Here is a 22898-nt window from a genome sequence, read left to right on the forward strand (position 1 = left end):
AAGAAAAAAGAAGAATGGTGAATTGATTTCTGTATACTGGCATCAATGGCAAAGAGAGGACCTTGTATATTCTACTGCAGCTAAAAAGCTCTTTGACTCCAACTGGTACTGGGTCACATGACCAGCGTTTAGTGAGGGAAAACTGTTTCCATTACTGCAAGGTCAGCTACAGAATGACAATTAGTCATTTGTTTGATTTTGTTACCAAATTAGCAAGCTGAAAATGTACCAGCATTACATGTGCAACCAGTGGTATGTGTTATGCCAGGCATGTTCAAATCAAACCCAGAAATCACACAAAAAGCCTTCACACACACATAGCCACAATTTGGTTTTGAAACAGAGGGTAAGGTGAGAACACAACAGAGATAGTGAGAGAGCTTTCTCGTGGTCATTCTAACATTTGCTGAGTGCACCACTACAACTGTCAACCATCAATTGATGACCTTGGGACTCTCCTTAATGAAGCTGTCCACCAACACAGCCAGCAAGCTGGTTATTTATAGAAGTGAAGGTACTGAAAGAGAAAAAAAAGGGGAAAGAAAGTGGGGCAGCTGGACGCACGCAAAACATCTACAACAAACACACCATGATCTTACTAACAAATGGGGACTTTCCGTCATTCAGTGAAAGGTGAGGGGTTTTTGAGATGAAGTCATCCTCTTTCCTTTTGTTCTCAGTTCCCCTCATACATATTTAGCCTTATCATCCTTCTCATGTTTATTAGATTAAGTCAGCTTTTAGGGCTCAAAGAGAATTAATACTCTTTGTCAGAATATTTGGCCACCGCCAGTCTGAGGACCAAGCAAATAAAGGACTATAGATGGTAGATTATAGCAGCATGACAGGTTGTGATGTTGCCTTTAATACCTTTAATTTTGCTTTTGTCATTTTTTTAATTACCAGTTTTTACTGTCTGGTGTTGTTTTCATGCTCGTGATAATTAAATTGTCTGCAGCACAGCAGGTTAAGCAGCAGGGGGTCCAAACTTTTCTGTGTCTACTTCACCGCCTGCAGAAAACATCCAGTTTATCTGCAACATCTTACCAAATTAAACATTCCCCTCTAAAGCTGAAAGTTATGAGTGCAGGTGCAGACTGCCTAAATAGCCAGAAATCACATGGGAAACTCAGCATACAGTAAGAGAGGAAAATAAAAGGGGAAGTTGATAAAATAACTCGATTTTTAATGCAAATTTCTTTTTTTTTCTTTTTTTCTTTTTTGCTGTTGGTGAACTGATGCGGAATAATGTTTTTCATAAATGTTTTATGTCATCTATAAGTGCTTGTTCTGTTGTCCTTTTCCGCTGCATGTGGTGTGTGGTAACCAAGTGTCAGAAAGGTTGTATGCTGTTTGTTGTATGACATTTACCAATGCCTATAATTAAAAGTGCTCTGTGAGCGGTCGGAGAGAGCTCAGACAAAAATATGTAGGTGAAATTGAAGACGACAGATATAGGCATGATTATTATTGCTTTAGGTTTAAAAAAAAAATGAATCTCTGGCACGTCAGTTTCTGTGAAAGGCCTTTAAGAACAATAGAATTGCTCAAAATAATTGTGTAAAAAAATAGCACAGTTTGCAGCTCGACTGGTGTCGCTGCTTTGCAAATTGTATTGATGATTATGTAGTCCTAGGTAGGACAACAATGGGTTTTACTGATTATTTACGCCTCCCTCTTTTTATAGTATGCCACCCAACAGATGTCTGCGTGATCAACAGCAACACAGAACAGAGCACCAAAACCACTTCCTTTTCTTAATATAGCCTAAATGGAGAAGTAAGAATGAGTCAGAAAGACGAGTGTGCCGTTGATTTAGATTACTGTCAAATCTCCCAGCAGCTTTCCACATCATTCACATCTCTTCACCTGCAGCATACTGAATACGTGATTATAGTATTCACACAGAGCTGTAGTCTTCTTGGAACTATATCAAGATCATCATCAATGTAAGTCGCAAACTTTATCTTTAAATGCGCAGCTTGATTATAAATCGAGTGCAGATCTCAGTTAGAAGAAGCTCTTGGTAGGTTGCATGGCAGCAAGCTTCCCACCTACGTGGACCTTGGACACATATATGGACTGTTTGAGGGTTTGATAGCCGTTTAATGTTGGGAGCATAAAAGGAAAATTGTGTTTTCGCAAATATAAATTGACACTGAAATACAGAAAAAAATACATGTTTAAAAATTTTTTTTAAATATGTAAACATGTAATTAATAATTTTCCAAAGATTCACAAATTCACATACTCTTTTTGAGTACCTAAGAGTATCCAACCCTATAGTTAAAAAATGTACTCATTACCTAATGAACAGTTTTCAAAAAAGTGATTTTTTTCAGCTTTAGTTTTTATAACAAAACAGAATGGGATGTCGTATTTGATTAAATCAAATCTAAAGTGTTAGTTTTCATCTTGAAGTGTTAGCCAGTGTTAATGGTGCGTACCACCAGTATAAATACGATTGTGTATATTAAACAGGATTATGCACACTTTTTAAAAAAATTGTCCAACTCCACAGATGTAAGGATGAAGTGATGAAGTTTGAGTTTAATGAAGTTCAAAACTATGAATTTGTAGTTGATTTATGAAAGCTGTATTTACATAGATCACTACAGAACTCATTATAGGTGTTGGGGTAAGGCTGGGATGGTCAGGGCGCCTGACAAAAGTATACGACAACGATCCCTTCCATTTTAATACAGCTCACTAATACTCTATGCAACTGATTGGGACCCACACTTTGGAATTTAAAAAGAAATCTCCAGTAGACTCACAATGACACTGTCACTGACTTCTATTAAATGCAAAAAAAACAAGAGGTAATTATTAGTAATAATCGTTATTATTAGTGTGCTTTTGTACCTTTAATTTATTTTTTTGTTTTTTGTTTGTTTGGGTTTTTTTTTTTTTTTGGGGGGGGGGGGGGGGGGTATTTTTGGAAATCAAACACACTGAGAAATTACAGAAACTATGATACCGCAGCTGACAGCTAAAGGAGAAGTACTCTGAAATAGTTAGCATCAACATTTACATAAAGAGCCATAAAGCCAATAAAGCTGATGAAGATGGGACAAATTATTCTATATGGTCCTGAACAGCTTGAGAAACAACAATGCTCTGTGATTAGTTTTTAAAACAGGAGCTGTCATATACACTAGGATGTATTAGAGGAATAAAAACTGTAATAATTACATCTAAAATGTTCTGGAGTCTATGTATAGAATATTAGAAAATGCAAAGGACAGCATATGTCCCTTGTAATTGTACTAGTCTCTTTCCTGTTCCTGTTCTGACATTACTGCAATAGATGGATTTTAATGCTTTGCCATGTCTTCACAGATACAAACATGAACGGCCTGCTCATCCTGGGTGTATTGCTGTTTATCCCAGGGCAAAGTGATGCTAACAGAATGACTCAACCCACCCTTGGATCTAATGGCAATCAATCCACGTATCGTTTCTCAACAGCAACCTCCCCTGGTTCCAGAAGCAAGGCTGAAAGTGTATCTCAGCCTGCCATCAGCTCTGCCTCCACTACCAGCATCACCACCACCACCACCACCACCACCACTGTGAAGACACCAACAACCACCCATAGTGTTTTTCAAAAATTCAAAGCTGAATGCCGTAATCTGTACATACTGTCTGGCGTACTGTTATTAAACTGCGTTCTTTTTATGATATTGACACTGATACTGCTGTGCAAGGTGTGCAAGTTGAAGAGACGTCTGAGAACCGATGGCGAACCTGTCAGCAACAACGAGTACTGGATGGGGACTGAGAATAAGGCCAAAAGCAAGCCTGACTCTGAGAGAGCAGCCAAAGAGACCACCATGTTAATGGCTGAGGTAACTCCAGCACAAGGGGAGACAAATAACGGCACCATCAAGGAAGACAGTGAGAAGGTAAAGGAGGATGAGAAAACACCAGAGGAGAAGGCGGTGGGAGATGCAGCCAACAGCGAGGAGGCTTCAGCTACACCTGTAACTGCAGCTGAAGATTCACCCTCCCCCAACCCACAGGCGGCCACCGAAGCCCAGCTCAGCCAAGCTGTGGAAGCAGCCTCCTCTGAGGGCAAAGAGGAAGGTGATGCAGAAAAGAAATAGAAGATTCCTATCTCATTCCTAAGATTCCCACCACTTCTAAATACTCGGGTTTTATGGATCTTACACTGTGTGTTTCGTACTATGAGTAGCTCATGAAATAATTCCCCCTATTTGTGTTCTTATACAGCCTACATCACTCTTCTTATATAAGAAGCTTAATATATGAACATTTTGTTTTCTTTGCCAAAGGATGTGATGTGGAGTTTTGTGTATAGCTGCCCTTATTTCACTTTGGCTTTAAATCCTTTAACTGTAGTTTTTTTCTCCAGACAGATTTCAATTTGATAATCAACCAGCTGTGTGTATTCTAAGCTTGTCAACCATTTTATTACTGGGAAAACAATAGAGTGATGTTGCTTCCAATTCTTGTGTGTGAAAATTAAAATATTTTAACATTAGAATAAGCTTTTTGTTTCTTTCCCCCCAGCTCACCTTGTGTGTTTGTGTTTTTCCTCTCTTACTCTAATTTGACAATCACGCAACCAGCACAACAGAGATCCATCATTCAGAGTCATCACTGGCCCTTCAGCTGTGTAACGAGCTGGCATTCGTGTGTGTGTGTGTGTAAGCGGTCTGCTTGATTAGCAAGCAGAGAACGTGCGTCCTCCAGGCAGTGCCACTCAACTCTAAAAGAATGCTCTCTTTCACCTCAGCCAGAGCTGACAAAAGACATACATAGAAGCACAGACACACACACACACACACACACACACGCAGAAAACTTTTCCAAAAAACCAATACGGGGTTGTTTCCGCTGTCATGTGCAGAACTTTGTTTATCCACTTGCAGGTGACGTCATGATGAATGTGCACCTTTCTTTAGCAGTTCTGAATAGTTTGTTCTCTGCTGAGCTGGGTAGTGCATTTATACCACTGGCACTGAATGCAAAAGTAGAAGAGATAAAAAGTAAAAGAGAGAAATAAAAGCATGGCTCTAGGTGATGCATGTACATTAATGAAATAATGAGTAAATAATTTCAGCAACTCTTTACTGCCTGTATGGTGCAGCAGGTATACAAAGTCAAATTTGGGTTATTGGGTGTTCTTTTTTTTTCTTTCCTGCTACTGCTGCAGTATTTGGCAACACTGCACGAGCTGAAAGCAGTTTTATAGCACGCTAAGGGTGGTGGTAGACAGCTGTGGAGTGATCGTGAAGCTTCTTGTAAGGGCCAGTTACAGGATACATGTAACTTAACCTCATCTCAGCAAGCTGCTAAACCCAGAAAAGAAAGTACAGAAAAGAAAAGGTGGGGAGGAAGTAACAAGCACTTTGCTGAAATGTGTTTTTGGTTAAGGTGACCACTGAGCTGAGACAATAGTTTTAAAAAAGAAGATTTCAATTAACTGCTGCCAGGGTTCTGCAGTCAGAAATGTGAGCTGTCTTTGTGCAAAGATAATTTTTGTCAAATTTGTCGCACTTGAAAAGTTGAAACACTGATTAACTGTCTCTTTGGACCAAGTCTAATTTTGTGGTAGCAATACAGCAATGCAGTGCAGAACGGAGAGTTGCCTGTATTGCTGATGACAGGTAGGAAGCTGCAGCAGAGGGAGAGTGCTCTGCAATAAATCATGGTGCTCTTTTGTGGCAGCCTCCAACATTTACGAGGAAAATAAGACCCAATTGAAGCACATCATTACATTTGCAAAAGGAGGCTTTAAGAGGGGGTGTAGATTATGTGAGATAACTGATAACAGTCGATCCTATTTAAATACAAACAGGGCTGAAATCCGAGCACAGCAGCAGCTGTCGTTTTAAAATGCAGAGGGAAATCTTGAGAGCTGCCAGGTTTGGAAGGGACCAAGTGGTTTCCTTTGTAGTCCTTTTTATGCAGAGATCCCTTCATTATCCGCTACATTTCTCCTTACCTCCATCCTAATGCACCCCCTCAACCCCCACCTTACCCACTCACAAGCACCCCAGCCCTCCCCTTTTACTTCCACTGCACAGAGTAAATCCAGAGCTTGCAGTGTGTGATCACGCCAACCCCAAAAGATCCATAAGAGCCGGTAGTAAACTCTCAGCTTTTCAAGGAGCAGCCAAGGACCAAACTGCAAAGAAGTGAAGGCAGCCTGAGAAAAAAAGATACAAAAAAAAAAAATGGTCGAGTAGGCAGAGGTCAATTCTATGAGCGGAAAAGGGTGAAAAAAAACACCTTCAGCAGAACACCAGCTGGTCCTGGGATCAAAAGCAGAAAAGGACAGGGGAAAGAGGGGGCTGGACAGCGAGAAGGAGCAGAGAAAAGTGAGTGGAATGATAAAATGAGACGGTGAGTTCTGAACAAATTTAATCACTCTTTTTACTCACACGTTCTGCCACACCCTCGGCTCAAAGATACTGCAGTTTCAACAGCAAGCAGCTCGCGACTGTGTCTTCGCCTGCCTTCGGACCGGCTGATGCATGAGCTCTCTGTGGAGTCATTAATAAAAACCCATCTACTGAGCTAGTTCTCCTCCTCTGAGAGCATGGGAGTGACTTTACTGACAAGCGCTGATGACTGAACACGCAAACTGATGCCAGGGAAAATGACAGCAGGGATTTCTCATCCTTTTGTGATGGATGATTTTCTTCAATAGATTAGAAATATCCTCCTTGAGTTCAGATCAAGCGCTTATCAGTTCTACAAAAGGACACAATTAAGCACTTTCCTAATGTTGCATATAAAGGATACTGCTACAGAATCTCTAAAGACATGGCTGCATAATTGGGGGAGTCAGTTTGGTATGTGACGTTAATGTGTGTACCTGCAAACAATGTAGTGATGCACAGGAAACATTAAGCTACCTGTCTGTGCACATGTGTGAGAGATGTGTGTATGTTTGTGGAGAGAAAGTGAGAAAGAACCAGCCTGTATAGTTTGAAATGCTTCTCCTGCAGGCAGCAAATGTTTGTATCCTTTGTTCACTATTTTCACACCCTGCAGGCCTCGCTTTCAGTGTGCCTTCTGAAAATGATGCTGTGTACAAATAACACTGGTTTGCTGTCTTTCTTGTAGGTGGAAGCTTTCTCTTCTGGAGCTCGTGCTCGTGTTATGGCTTGGGTTGCGAATTCTGGCTGTGTGTCCCTCCGTGTGCTCCTGCAGTCGCAGCCACAGGGAGGTAGACTGCTCCTCGAGGGGTCTAAGAAGTCTGCCCAACAACTTACAGTACAACCTGCGCTCCCTTAACCTGTCCCACAATCGATTCCACAGCCTGGATGACCAACTTACCGCTTACACCCATCTCCGCGTTCTAGATTTGTCTCACAATCGGCTGAGCCGACTGCCCGCAAACCTACCTCGTTCCCTCTGGCGGATTTATGCCTCCTCCAACCGCATTCAGTTGTTGGACAAGAATGACACGGTTTACCAGTGGAACCTGCAGCTGCTTGACCTCTCCGACAACAAAATGGAGAGAGCCACCTTTATCAACAACACGCTGAGCAGTTTGTGCACGCTCAACCTCAGCCACAATCACTTCTGGACTTTGCCCACCAACCTACCCGTACGCCTGGAGATTCTTGACCTGTCCCACAACTGGCTAGTAAAAGTACTTCCCGGATCTTTAGATCGGCTCCCCAGACTAACTTACTTCTACCTGCATGCTAACCGCTTCTCTGCAATGCCTCTTGGAGTCTTGGACAAAATGACATCGCTCAAAGTCATTGCTTTGGGAAACAATCCTTGGGCTTGCCACCTTTACGCCGACATCAGTTACTTGCTCTCCTGGACTCAGCGTACCCCCGCACGTGTCCTGGGATGCCCATGCCACACTCAGCCCGTCTGTGGAGGGGTGCGCCCTGGCAGGACGGGAGGGTGGCATTATGCCTCCTACAACTTACCCCCATTGGCTGCCAGCGCCAAGGATCTGACCTCTATGACCCCCAAAGCTAGTGTCACCGGCTGGTGGTATCTGTCTGTTTCTACCTCGCTGAACACTCCTGTTGCCCCAAGAGAGACATGGGACACAAAACACCACACTTTCACAGCCACACCCAGCATCAGCATGGCCACCCTGAAGTACAAAACCACAGGCACACACCTAACTATTGATCACATGTCTGCAAGTGTTAGCTCTGATTCTCTTCATGTCTCTGCAACAAAGCAAACCTCAACCACAGACACAAGTCTCCTTACAGAAATGACCGATGAAGATAACACGACATCTGCCACAGATCAATTTTTTACCACAGATAGTCTGTCCATCCAAACAAAGAAGACAACCACACTTCGCACCAGAAGTGTGAGGAGGCAGAATCCATCCTTTCCAGGTGGTATCCCTAACAGTAGCCCTGCTCTTGTTTCCTGTTCCTGGGATTTATTCCTTCATAGCTCAGCGCTCCTGTCTCTCATTCTGATTCAAGTCCATTGAAAGACGAATGAAAAGGCCCAACACCAGTTTATAGCACAAACAAGTAGAACAGACACAAAACTGAATACTGCTGCTGCGCTGCAAACCTTGCATATATATATTACCAGCTTTACAGCTTTAATTTCAATGACAGGCTTGAGCTGGGTGTACTGACACTTTTAGAATTACATGTGCAAAAACAAACAACTTTTCTAACATTTTTACAAGCCCTGCTTTGAATGTCTTTTTAAGATTGTAATGAATCTAGCAGAGCACATGATGGCACTATACATCCAGGTACCAGTCTGTTATGTAACTGAGTGCCTGGTGCTTCATGGGCAGCAACAGTCTATTTCCAGGCTGTCCAAGGTGCACTTCAGTACACACTAATGTCCCCAATTTAGAGTTTTAAATGTTTTATTTTTTTAACATTTTTTTATTGTTTCCCTATTTGTTTCCCCAGTTTCACTCTAGATGTGTATTTTTGCTTTGACTTTGTGCAACATTTCATCCTGTTAACTGTTTCCGCTCTCACTGTAGCTGTCCTTGATGTCTGGCCTGCTCGTTTCATACAGGGGTCAGGATGTGTGATCGAAATGTCGGGGACACGCACATAACAGGAGAGAACAGAGACTCTTTGGAGCAGAGGGCAGACAAATGGACATTGTTGCGTCACTACAGTTTAACAAAGTCCAAATGCTTGGCGCTGCTTCTGCATTTTGATCACATCTCAGACTTAAGTGTCCTTCATGATTCAGTGACGCTCGTGAAAATTATCTGCATGCTGACTGAACGTCGCAGGAATGCTAACTTACTTGTGTCTTGCCGCAGAGCATTAAAGCGCAGACACTTTCGTGATATTCAAATCTCGACTGCATTAAACGCCAATGATGTAGCAGCCTGCAGGTTTTTTTGGGTTTTTTCTTTTACAATTTTAGTAACGCTTTTGCATCTAGACCTTAAAGCTGCCAACAGAGGGAGAAAAGCACCACAGAAATCTGCTTTTGATAAACTGGAGAAGAACTAATGTCAGGAATTAGTTTATTGCTGGGTGCTGCTTCAAAGTGTTTTCTGTAATGTTAAATAAAATGTTGGCTATTTACACCTTCTGATAATTGTTTTCATTTCACCACTCACCACCTCCTCTTCTTTTCTTTGCTTTATCCTACCCTGGAAGACAGTTGTTCTAATTTAAAGTGTTCAGTGATTAAGTGTTAGGGGGAGAGGCCAAACAAACGGCAAATTAATGCTGAGCTTAATCTTGGCTTGTTTCTACACACTTGCTCTATAATAGGCAAATGAAGGAAGTGAGCGGCCACGCTGCATCTCCAGTGGCTGGATTTTATTCTCTTGTTTTTAAGTGTACTTGCCTTGTCTCACAGTTAATCACGAATCAGAACACACACAGAGTGTTTTCTGCTGGGTACTGTCCAATCGCTTTTCTTCCTTTACTTGGAAAAAAGGGGGTAAACTGAAAAAGAAAATATATCGTAGAACAGACACTATCCCAGAGGTTCAGGTGATTCGTATGACCTTTATCAATGGGTGCAAGACAAGTGAGGACAATCTCACATATGGGAACATCTGGGTCAGACAAAGAAGAGCTCCTCTCTGGCGGTGAGTGGCAAACGAAGGCGCGAGCCTCGTGAACAGGTGACAATATGGTGTTGTGTTTCCACCAGCACAGTCAATGATAAACACCTGATGCAATGAGAGGCCAAGAACCTGAACAGCTTACCTTCTAAAAACAAGGTGAAGTAAAGGCAAATAGTCTGTATTCTCTTGTGTGAATCCTTTTTTAATGTCACAGAAAAATCCACATACAATACTAAGAAGAGATATTTGATGTGGCTCAGCCAAAACTAGCCTATATAACACTATGTAATGCAGTTTATGTTACTGTTTGTTAAGTCTTATGCCACAAAGATTAAAAATGTTATATTGTTAGTTTCAAAGTAAGAGTTTGTGACCAGTAATAACATTTACAAATGTCATCGTCCTGGTCCCCAAAAGTTTTTGTGGCATAAGCAATCGGGGAATAAAAAAATGCTTTTTTGTAAAAAAAAAAAAGAAAAGAAAAAAAAAAAGATACATTTTATGCATACATGTATTGATTGTTACATAAACCTATTTTTGGAGGCTTCACACATTTCAATTGATGACCCCAGCCTTATATATATATAAGACTTATATATATATACATAAGAGCTCAGAAACAAATGATTGCATTTACCGCTTAAAACCAAATATAGAAGGAAGCTGGTGGTTTGTGGGCTGATTATCAGAGAGCATGATTCGAGGTTCAGAAAGAGTTCTCTTTTCCATTCTTGTCTTCAGTTTATTTTCACTTGTGCCCGTGTGAAATATTAACTCATGTTACACTGCAGCCCTGCTTTATAAAGCTGTAACACAAAAATCCATAGTGTGGATGTAGTGTGAGCTGAATTTTTGATTTTGAGTTTATATGTCTTCTTTTTTTCTTCTTCTTCTTTTTTTTTTTTATCTTTCTGGCTCCCTTTAGCTGTGGGACTTTAAAACATCCCTTCCAGGTACTTTAGCTGCCAGTGTGCTGGCCTGCTCTAGCCAATTATTTTCTCTGTAGACTTCACAAAGTAATGTCAGATTTCTCCTCTGCCTTCTCCTAATAACTGACAAGGTGTAGAAGGCTAGCATCATTTACTGCTGCCCTGCCTCCCCTCTTCATCTCACCACCCAGGCTTGTTTTGAGTGAGCTCGCTTCTTTCTTTCAGCCACACTCAGAGACTTCACTCCACAGCGTGCTTTATTGTACTGCCCTCTTGTGTTCCCATACAATTAGTTTATATCAGCTTTATATGTATATGAATGGGTTCAGACAGGGCCTCACAGAAAGGCTTTAGAAATACATCACATAGCAAGCAGTCACTGTGAGTGCACAAAAACAGTTTTGACTTCATTTGTCTTTGTTGCTGGAAAACTCTATTTTCTTGTGTTATAGAAAGTTACAAAGCCAACATAGCTAAGAGTTTCTTTTATTTAGCTTGTTACTGAACCACCTTTTTCTGAGATTCAAGGAGAAAAAATCTCAGAGAAAGCAGCTGGGCCTTTTAGCTGTTCCCAGTCCAGACTGAAAAATGAATACAGTCTGTGCTTTAAGTAAGTGAGGTCACACAGGCACGGAGTAGGTGGTGGTGATTTCTTGCTGTTTATTTGATTTTTAGACACACTGCTTATAGAAAAGAAACACACACACACACAAGCACACACGCACATAAAATAGGAAACTTGCAATCAACAGAACTATCATTATGCATCAGGTCAAAGTGACATGAGCTCTTATTGTCATGTGCTCTTAGCGCCCTCTTGTGGTGAAGCGACATATATGAATGTTTATGCCAAAACGTAGTTAGAGACTATTCTTAGAAGGATTGTGTCCTTCACTGGCCTGCAAGTGGCAAAGACTGCTCTCAGGGACCTTTAGAAAGAAAGAATACACACACACACACACACACACACACACACACACACACACACAGATAGATAGATAGATAGATAGATAGATAGATAGATAGATAGATAGATAGATAGATAGATAGATAGATAGATAGATAGATAGATAGATAGATAGATAGATAGATAGATAGATAGATAGATAGATAGATAGATAGATAGATAGATAGATAGATAGATAGATAGATAGATAGATAGATAGATAGATAGATAGATAGATAGATAGATAGACTACCATGACAGAATTTGGAGCTTAACTGGGAGCTTTATGTGCAAGCAAGTTTTTGAATCGGTCAGAAATGGAGACTGTTTGGAGTGTTCTCTTTTAACCTCTAAGTTCCACCCAGAATGCCATGTTTAATCACCAAATAATACAAAGAGAAAAACAGGCTTGTTACCAGTGATGCACAGAATCATCCACCTTGAAAAGCCAGCAGCAGGCTGCTTATGGCAAAAACAATGGCTGCCAATTTTGATCTCCTTAGAGTCGCGGTATCAATCGTAGCCCAGAATTAGGCTGGTACCCAACCAAAGGACGCTCAAACGCAGCAGATAAAGTTTATCTGATAAAGCTAATCTGTATTGACGGCTTGGGTCTACTGTGTATGCCAAGGCCCAGCATGTCTTTGAGCCAAGAGCAATGTTTTCCAGTCTGATCAGCTGAAAAGCGAAATGTGTAGGAATCTGGAAGAAATAACAAGGCGTACTCCAGCAGCCGGAAGACTGATGAGACAGGCAAAATTCAACCTCGCAGCATAGTGAGGGGGAAGCAAAGGATATGGTATCTCTCTCTCTCATCTCAGTGGCACAGACAAGGCAAGGTCAGTGTTAAGGTCAGTGGTTGCAGAATAGGAAGTGGTTAGCAACTGAGAGAATATATGGTGGCAGCCAGTTAGAGAAGAAAGAATGCGAAAAGGAAACAGGAGTGAAAAGGCTGGTTAAATAAACGGAGAGTGAGCCAGAAGGACAGAGAGCAACACTTAGCCAGAGAGGCTTGGTTACCATTCTCAGGCTCTGTGAGGTTTCTAAAAATGTTTTAGGCACACATAAACAAAGTACAAGTGGATAAACATGGGTGAAGTCCATCAGTCCAGTCATCCACAGGCTTCCCGTGTTGTCCGTTAGCAAAGGAAAATGCCGTTAAAAATATCTCATACAGATTTAGAAATATTAACTTTGATTTAAAACAGGTTCCAGCTGAGTAAAGCATAAGTTAACAGCTTCACAATGGGTTTCTGAGAAATCAGGGATGGTCCATCTCTTCTCCAAAAGGCCAACACACACACCTCTCTTCCTACTGCTGACTGTACAGGTAATAGGATTGCTCCTTGTGGTGCTTTTATGCCATTTGTCATCATCTGTAAGACACAGCTCTCTCTCTACAAACAGCAGCCAGAACATTCCAGGGAGCAGCAGGGGCATGAGCTTATCTCCCAGCCCAGTGGAGCAGGTAAATGACGTCGTCATCATCCTCTTGTGTTGGAATCTGATCGGCCTAAAAAGAGACCCAGTTGCAAAAGGGTGGGCTATTAGGGTCAGAAAAATGCAAATTGTCTTTCGTGGAGCTCACTTTTAATGGAGGTGATTCTGGGGGGAAAACGCACTGGAGGATCTTCTGTTCACACACAGTTAGAACAGTTTTTGTAACCTCCAAGGGAATAATCAGTGGACTTTTGAGGTTCTGCAGGTGCTAAGCGGGTATTTTTTGAGAATTTGCCAGCCAAATTAGCATTAGGGCAGCCTTATATGCATAAAGACTTCAAAGTAAATATTACAGGTTCTTTTTTTTTTATATGCAATGTCTCTGAATATCGCTGTGGCCCATCTACCTGGAATGCTAGTGCGTAGCCTCTGGCACAGCTTAATTAACTCATCTGTGTGGTTACAGAAGGCATAATGGGGGAGAGAAATCACTCATCACCAGAACATCCTTCCTACTGATCTGACTTCTAACACTTTCTCTGTGTGCTAACAAAGAGACACAAGCCCGGTAATCCTCACAAATCGTGATCAGTTGACAGGGTTTACACACAAACCACCTTTGAAGAGACATACAAATCAATGTGGAGAACAGAAATTTTACTCATTAAATCAATCAGTGGACCACTGGTTAATCCTAGCCAGCTGAAATGGACCTTCAGAAGATGCCAAATTATTCCCGGCAAGATGAAAGAGGTAGTTTAGAGTTTGGTGGGTGGCTAATTCCTGAAATAGGACTGTCAATTATGCATGTTTCAGTCTGGCCCTCTCCCTGCTGCCTGAGAGGTACTTAAGCCGAGCAAAGAAGAAGAAGCACAGAGGAGAGGACACTAGAGGGAGACAATTTGTTCACATCTGCAGCCTTCTCCACAGCTTTCCTCGGGATTCTGAATTCCACTGTAATAGGCCCTCTGGAGAAAAGCACCCAATCCACAGTGATCAATATGAAATCATTCACCAGATCCAAAGGATAATATTAAACACATTTAGGATGTGTCTGGATAGTTTCCCTAAGAAATTCCTGTTAGACAGAAAGTGCTTTGATTTGTCTTTTGATTTTTATTCGCAAAACATGCAGGCTAAATAACATGTGGTGAACCTCACATGTAAAAAAAAAAAATTGCCCCACAGACTTACAGTTTCAATTTCAATACATCCGTATTAGATGTCGTTCCTGGTGTTTGTGGCAAAAAAAAAGCCTCTTTGAAATCTGAAAGAATTTTTTTACATAGATATCTTGGTGGAGAAAGGGGTTACACATGATGGAAGAACAATTTCTCCAAGGTCAAGTGAAGCTTCTGAGGGTGTAAAGTGATTACTGCAACAGGAAACAGGCTGCCTCTTCTCAAAACAGCATCTCATAACACTGTCAGTGAGTCTGTTGCTTCTCTCACTTTCTTTTCCCCCCTCAGCTCTTTCACACACTATCAAGTTTACTTCTTTCTCAATCCCCAAATCCTCCACTCTTTATGCAGAGGCTCGGTTAGTTACAAGCTTCTTCTTTCTTTTTTTTCCTCCCTTTGCATGCTGAATTTGCTCTCTATTGAGAAGCTGTTCATCTTTCAGAACTGAACAGTTACACCAATGCAAATGCAGGATTGAAGAAATCTTGAATTGCCCTTGAAGCTCCAGCAAATGACGATGAGCTCAAAGCATGCAGGATGCAAATATATCTTAAAAGAATTTGTCCCTGCGTTAATCAAAGCGTCTTCAACTGCTTCAACCTTCTTCTTTTTTTCCCGTTTTCCTTTCTATTTGTCATAACGTGAGCGCCCAAGTAATGGAACCACTGCTCGGCATCATTTTCAAGGAAATTTGTTCACACGTAGGCCACTTTGTTGCAGGATATAACCCCTCTCTTTCTTCCTCACCCACGACTAAACACTCAGCTGCTCCAAAAGCACTGCTGTCAAGTTGCTTAAAGAGCTACAAACATTTTAGGCGCTTTCATCAGGCGGTGCTGGCTGCTCCGATTAAAGGAGAACACTGTTCAATTTAAAACAATCTATATGTGCTTTTCCTTCACTGAGTGTTAAAAAAAGATCTGGACACAGAAACCCCCTGTGAGCGTTACCCCACGGAGATCCAAAGGATTTCGGCTCGTCTGCTTACAGGTTGCTTTGGCGCCAAATCTGGTCGGCAATGGATCGATGAGACGTTGCGAAACAGCACACCCGCCGTACCCTTTTCTGTCACATTTAACTCGCCTCTCTTCATGCCGTAACAACCGCGGATGGAAAGGCAATAATGCTGTTGTTCACAAAACAGAATAATTCACAACTGCACCGTGAAGCCCGGGCCTCCAGTGTTTTTGTTTGAGCATGAAACAGAAGTTGCTCTTCATGTGTTAAATCCACTGTGATTTTTGCACACCTTGTGATGGGGCTTTTAAGCCCGTTGTTCCTCCGAGCTCATATTCCACATCAATTTATAACCCAACCACCCACCCTCCGCTAACTTTTCCTCTGTTCAGCTGCTGGGTGGATGCGATTTTCTTGCACTCACGTTTCAGGCACGTCTTTCAGGAGACCGCTGCGCATATGACAACGGTAAAGCAATCATAAATGCATCAGCAAATGGCATGGGACAAAAACAATGGTGCAAATAAGGCATAATAAGTAATAGTCTTTCACACAAGGTGTCATATTTCCATTTTCTTTGACACTCGCATACTACAAGGAATTACTGGCATTTGCTTTCGTACCTTTGTTTTGGAGATACAGACAGCTGCAATGTGGAGAGTCCCCTAACTAATGACAGACTTATAGCTGTTCAACTGACAAAAGTGTTGTTATTTGGGTTTTATCTAAGTCATTGTTTCAAAAACATGCTGCCTGGCCAGATAAGAAATTCCCTCTGGTAGAACCCTGAACACTCAGCAAAGACAGGCCTATTCAAAAAAAAAAAGTCACTGACTGTGAATAATAAAATAGGATAGCTAGTCATTTCCCAGAGAGTATGAGGCATCTTCTTGGCTCATATCAATGAAAACTGCGGTCATTTAATATTGTCAGCTTGACATCTCTGAACAGCAATCAGACAAATGTATAATATATAACTGAAACAGATTGGACATGTATTTTTTATTGTGTTCTATTGATAGCACGTTGCGCAATTAATGCATAGGCCCATATCTTAAAATATCTTAAAAATGTCTTTTGCACTCATTTATTCTTAATTTCTTAGCCTGCTTTGTCATCACCTTCTTCAAGGTCATGAGGGGGCAGAGCAAGCTTATCTCCACATACACTGCACAGAGAGCAGGGCTAGCAGCTCATTAGAGGTTATCTACGTGGATGGATCTATAATTGCATCACTGTATGTAAGGATACAAGCCTTTATTGATCTCCATGGGAAAATTTCTTTGTTGGCTGTAGTAATGAATGTAGTAGTTGAAGGTGAGACCCCACCATCAGCTACAGAGGCTCTTCCTCAGAGAAGAGGAAGAGCCTCTGGAACATGTTTAAATAACTTTCTTTAAGCCCTCCTGGAAACACGTTTTAAATTCAGATTTTTTTGCCTATTCTGAGCCTCGTTTGAGCATTTTTTAAAAACATTATAACATGTGAGCACAACCTTGCTTGTTTGCTTGTACAACAGGATTGCATGGATCATGTCTGAAGGGTCCATTTGCAAAGACGTCAATAATTTTAATGCATCAACTAAAAATAACTATATTGACATCTTAGTAGTAATAATGTATAACAAATCATCTTGCAAAGACGAATCTGGCCACCGGTAACATTTATTATACTTATATTATTCAGTTATTGGCGCTCAAATATTCTTCACTTCGAAAAAAATGATGCCCCCGTGCACCTGCACAATACTTATTTTACACTTAGACCACACTCTTTGCTGCTCCCTGTCGAATTAAACCCTGCTTATTTCTCAGTAGACACTTAAAAGTCGCGACCATATGTTATGTTTTATTATTAAAATAGTGACTGTCCCACTTTTTTACGTCTTTCTAGCGCACTAGATTACACGGCGGAAGAATAACAAACGGTTGTAATTAATAAGAACAAAAAAATAATGTCTGCATGTCGCTTTTGCTTTTGCAAGCCTTACCTTTCAGTGGTAAAACAATTTGTAAACAGTATTAATTAAAAATAACATTTCTCATGCTATGTGTCCACTGGCGTAGAAGAGCAATAAGCCACTTTCACCTCTAGTGGCTTATTGCTTAATTAAATGACAAATCGGAGGATTGGTTTGCAGATTGCCTGAATTGACGTCAATTGGATTGGTTAGGTGACAGAGCCAGGCTCCGCCCCCTGTGGGCCAAGGTAGAGCATGCTGAGAGAGGGAGGAGGGAGCAGGGGGCTGAGCTGATCCCACGTGTGACGCTTTCATTCCCGGCTCAGTAATATTCTCATAGCGGGGCTTTGCATATCTCCTGCCGTATCTGTGCGTGTCTGTCACTGTTACTGTAGTCCCAGCCTATAGTTTGGAATAGATATGGAAGGAGACGGGAGTCAAGCCACATCCGGAAGCCTAAATGATTCACAACATGACCCGGGGTAAGGATATATTTCTAAATTTAATCCTTAGGTACGATTTTTTTTCATGTTACAACATCTTGGAGAGGACTTCGACTGCCGTGCTGGATTCGTCCCCCCTCCCGCACCCCCCTCCCAACAGTACGCACTTAAACCGGGCACGGGTCTGTTTCCAGATGCAGTTTTAAAAGACCTCCGCTCCGTAGCAAAGAGTGGCCTGCCCCTTTTATGTAGCCAGAGTGTAATTACTAAGCGCGAATGTGTTTTCATAGTCTTCCTTTATCCTTTAAGGTCGCTTTTAGAAGTAGTTAGTCGTCAAAATGGCCGAACTGACATCTGGACTCACTTCTGTTGTGTTTTCCCCTTACAGTAAAATGTTTATCGGTGGCCTCAGCTGGCAAACCTCACCAGGTGAGACTGTTATTCTCTTTTACACCGTAACCAGCATTTCTTGTTGTTTTTTTTCTTTTTCCCCCCTCTGTCGCTGTGACTGAGTGCTCGCTGTAGCTGCTGGCGGCGGTGTATGTGCGAATGTGCACTGTGCAGTAGTGTACTGTATGGGATATCTCAGTAGTGTGTGCGCACGATGTTATTTTTGATCTCCGTCCATCTGAAGTCCTCTATTCGACCCCTATGCGCATCGCGGGGTATTTTTGAAATACAGTGACAACAGCATGTCCATATGTTTCTGTCAAAATGACCCGACATATTTTTTTTCTTCTTCTCTCTATTCACAGACAGCCTTAGAGACTATTTTAGTAAATTCGGAGAAATAAGAGAATGTATGGTGATGAGAGACCCCACGACAAAACGTTCAAGGTAAATACAGGGCTTTTCTTACTTTTCCCTTTCCAGTGCACATAGCGATATCGCTTTACTTTGACCGTGCTCAGTGTTTAATCCAGCGTGTATGTGTGTTTTGTGTGCCCGCGCGCCCATGTGTTCGTGTTCTCGCGCGCGTATGTCTGTGTGTGTACGTGTGTGTGTGTCCCCGTGCGCGCGCGCCTGCGTGTGGTTTCACAGCAAGCCAGATAAGCTTAAATGCTCACTGCTGTAAAGCTGCGGCCGAATGCAATTTGACATTGACTTTGTGACTGCACCACAGTTTTTTTTTTTTTGCTGTGTGTGTCTAGTCGCCTCATATTGTAACGTAGCAAATAATGATGAGCACTGTCCTCAGTTTTGTTTTTGTTTTTTGTGTTTTTGCTTTTCCCAAAATCTGCCACAGGACTGGTCGTAATCTGGATTAGAAATGTATATTTGCAGAGAAATGTTGTTGTGGCTCATAGGGATTGTTGTTCACACTGTTAATGCAGGTTTATTATTTGCAAGTTGCATGTTAAATTTATATTTGCAAGGGGTGGGGGTGTAATTTTTTAATATGTATGCAATGTTAAATTATTATTAACACGTATGTTCTTGTCCTCTCTGTGTCTTTGTTTTGCAGAGGATTTGGGTTTGTAACATTTACAGATGCTGCCAGTGTAGATAAAGTCTTAGCTCAACAACACCACGAATTAGACTCAAAGACGGTGAGTTGATTTCATTTGTTCTTACACCAGAGTTCATTTCACGTTTTGTGTTTACGCTGCTCTGCCAACTGAGACTTTTTACTGCCTAAGTAGGGCCTTGTGGGTGGTGCGGTAGGCGAGGGGGGGGGGGGACACTTCTTAGGTTGACAGGCTGTGTCGATCAAGGTCACGCACAGTGGCTAAATGTGTGCTGGTCTCTTCCACAGAGAGCCTGGCAATAAAATAAAACACAACTCTGGGGTGAATATTACATGTGTTCACTTTTACTTCTCTGGCTGAATGGGGCCAGACACGCCCCCTTCTTTGCTGCAGCCACATGTGGCAGTGTGCCTATATCTCATGTGGACACACAAGGGCGTGCTGTCTCAGGACTGCTGCCTTGCTGCTGTTTGATCCAGCAGATATTGTATCATATCGTGCCCGATTAGCAGATACTTTGAGTCTGAAAGGTTTGAGCCCTATATTAGAGATTAAACAAATTAAATATAAATTAATACATTTTTAAGCTGCCAGTATATTCAAACTAATTACTGTAATGTATGATAATCAGAATACATAAATGCATTAGTGAGGTAACAATCAGTCAGGAGTATCGTGTCAAATACTTTAAGAGTGCATGTGTAGTTTTTAAAGAGTTGTCTGATTTACTTAAGTAAGGTCATTAATCCAGTGCACATATACATACACTCATGCACTTAGGTTTAATGACTGCCAAGCATTCTGAAATTTGTTGAAATTCGTCACCAGAGGAATAATTAAAGATTATACGATGCGCTGGATTAGATATGGTTCAGCTGCAATTATATTTTATCGAATCCAGATATGCCAGCAATAGTTACAGTAATGGAATGGTGCATATCGAGGAAATGTACTGTGCGCGCTCCCTCGGCTGAAGCCAACTTTACACTGGGAGGAAATATTTTTTTAAGGATTTTGGAAGATAAATAGATTATACTTCAGGTAGCAGTGTATAATAATGTGCAATCTACAAGTCTGCGTAGGATAAGGCAAGTAATGTAAATGTAAGAATTCACTGCTCATTCCTGAGCTTGAGTGTGATTGGCACAGAGCTGAGAAACCTGCTGTTTGTTGGGTGGCAGACCTTACTTTATATTCCTTCCAATTTTTTCTAAGCTGCGAGGTTTGTAATAATGTGGCTGCTCATATTATTGCTATTATTATTATTATTTTGAATATTCTTTTTATAATCATTATTATTGTCATTATTTTTGGGGAGCTTTTTTGGACAGTTTTCAGCTCATCGGTGGAGGTTTGATTCTTCAGAAGGGTTTATGGGGGGGGTTCATTTTTCTGTTAGTCTAAAAATAAGCAATTTGCCTTCATCAAAAAAGGCACATAACACACACTTGTACTTAAAATTTTTTAGTGCGTGTGATTTTTTTTTTTTTTCTTCAGCCTATTAGATATTTTGTGTTATGCTTTTTTTTTTTTTAAGTTTCCGGTAATCTCTCATTCACCTCGTGCTTAGTGTTTATATGTTATGTCTTCACTGCTATCAGCTCTGTTACTGTGTTATGCAAATGAGGGAGACAAGGACACTCGGTGGGGTTATGTTGTGACGTAGCAACTATAGAGCAAGGGCAAGGTTTTTTAGCATTAAAATGACCGTTAAGTCAGGCCGATGACATTGCAAAACTTGCAGAACCTCTTCAGAGGGGAATACTTAGAAGCACTTTACGGGGGCTGCTTGAAGGGTTGGAGATATAAACATACTTTGATGCAGAATCTAGAGCAGTTTGATAACTTCAAGTCTGACATTTTGAATGAGCAGCTTTGTGACAGCTTGACAGCATATATATTTACAGCAAAGGTCATGGGGGGTATGAATAACGGAGGAGAGCACGTAAATATATATGCTTACACCTGAGAGTTGGCCTGTGCTGCAGCAGTCTATTACTGATGTCTGATAAATAGAGCAGTTGTTGCTTTAATTGCCTTGCCCAAAGGCACTTTGAGAGCAGTGCCAGCAGGAAACAGTTTAATTTCTTGTGTATTTTTAATACCGCTAACATATGTTACAATATTCATGGGATTACATTAATGACCTGTTAAAATTGCAGTCTCAAACCACTTGTGTTACAGCTGATTTCTTGATTGCAAAAAAGCTCCTTTTTTTGCCCACAAGAAAAATCGGTTGGTTCTTTTTTTTTTTCTTTTCTTTTTTTTTTTAGATTGTAATATTTAGACTATTTGTAGGCAGAATTTAATCCCATTATTAAAACAATGTGGGACCTCTTATGTATAATAATTGAGTTAAATAGTATTTTCTCTTGCTCTGCTAAAGTATAATAACTGTCGTGCAGCAACACTAAATCTTGTTATCTGTTGCATGTCTGTATAGCAAGTTATGGATACACTTTGTTCTTTGGCTACAGATATGCACACAAACAGTGGTATTATGTCACACGTATTGTAGGCTTTAGATCACATTTGGCACACTTATAATTGAGATTTGAAATGCACGAGAACTGAATGGTGACATTTTAAAGTCTGACATTGAATCATCATTAAGCCTGAATAGTGGCCTGTGTGAAATCATTATGCTTTGGAAGTGAATTATTTTAGTAATTTTGGTGATGTTTTTTTCCCCCTTGATTGTTAGATAGTATACAATAGACAGCTGACAGGAAATGAGGCGATAGACCTGGCCAGACTCGATCAGGCAGTTTTGTGATTGCATGGTCGATGTCTTAACTCTTAATCCGCCGGGCTGTAAGAGCATAAGATAATCATTTAGGGACCCCGACTATATTAAAAAAAAAAGAAGCCAGTTTTGTTTTGCATACTCGCCTCTTGTTGCTGGTGGCGTTGTAGTTTTTCATCGCACCCATAAATCTGAAAATATGGATGATACTGAAAATCCTGTAATAATGGAGGTAATCAATAGCTTTAGTAAAATAAAGTGTAGCAGATTGTTGTTTTGTTTGTGTTTTCTTGCTGGACATTTTTATCACTGGCTGAGTGTTTGACGGCATAATTGACAAACCAACGATTCTGCTGACTCAAATGCATGCAGACATTTATATTTCCCAGCTGCTAACGTGCTGTTGTTTACCCGTCAGTGTGCAGTAGAAGATTACAAACCTAAGGCGGCTGTCTGTATCGTCTTTCTCACCATTAGTCACTGCGCTGTATCTGCGGTGCTGTTGTATATCTTAACATTCACACTATCAAGATCGCATTGCATTAGGATCTATCATATCTCTGAGAAAGTTGCTCAGTGGCAATGGGGGAAAAATGAACCGGTCCAGCAAATATGGATGGTCTTGATGTGTTTGCAGATGTTGGGTTGATACAGGTCTCCCTCGTTTGCAGTGCCTGAACGAATCCTTAGTGGTTTGTCTGTCCTCGGTAACCTTGGAAAAAAGTCAGAATGGCTGAAGGTGCAATGACAGGAAGTTAGGTCGTATTAGCTGTGTAGTGAAAGTGTAAAGCCAAAAT

General features: G+C 41.1%; 3 protein-coding genes across 14 annotated transcripts in view; all 3 read left to right on the top strand.

Moving 5' to 3' along the window:
* Positions 1–1722: 1722 nt before the first annotated feature.
* On the top strand, positions 1723–4502 carry LOC309716064 (uncharacterized protein). Its single transcript, XM_082549642.1, has 2 exons — positions 1723–1949; positions 3343–4502. The coding sequence occupies exon 2, from the start codon at positions 3351–3353 to the stop codon at positions 4107–4109; it is 759 nt and encodes a 252-aa protein (XP_082405768.1). The 5' UTR covers positions 1723–1949; positions 3343–3350; the 3' UTR covers positions 4110–4502.
* A 1865-nt stretch (positions 4503–6367) lies between these two features.
* On the top strand, positions 6368–8455 carry LOC309715862 (oligodendrocyte-myelin glycoprotein-like; the record flags this gene model as incomplete). The annotated part of the gene is made up of 2 exons (XM_082549299.1): positions 6368–6375; positions 7102–8455. 2 exons carry the CDS (start codon positions 6368–6370, stop codon positions 8453–8455), a joined length of 1362 nt encoding a protein of 453 aa, XP_082405425.1.
* A 9223-nt stretch (positions 8456–17678) lies between these two features.
* LOC309715687 (RNA-binding protein Musashi homolog 2) overlaps positions 17679–22898 on the top strand; it is a 270739-nt gene continuing 265519 nt past the window's right edge. For 8 of the 12 annotated variants that reach the window (XM_082549000.1, XM_082548999.1, XM_082548995.1 and 5 more), the window contains exons 1-4: positions 17679–17925; positions 18275–18315; positions 18642–18723; positions 19352–19436. In XM_082549000.1, coding sequence (XP_082405126.1) covers positions 17864–17925; positions 18275–18315; positions 18642–18723; positions 19352–19436 — 270 coding nt within the window. In that variant the 5' untranslated portion in view covers positions 17679–17863. The remainder of the gene's footprint in view (positions 17926–18274; positions 18316–18641; positions 18724–19351; positions 19437–22898) is intronic. The other 4 variants (XM_082549006.1, XM_082548997.1, XM_082548996.1 and 1 more) reach the window with 2 other exon arrangements.

This window comes from Aulonocara stuartgranti, assembly GCF_965226115.1.
Source record: "Aulonocara stuartgranti genome assembly, chromosome: 10".
Taxonomy (NCBI): Eukaryota; Metazoa; Chordata; class Actinopteri; order Cichliformes; family Cichlidae; genus Aulonocara; species Aulonocara stuartgranti.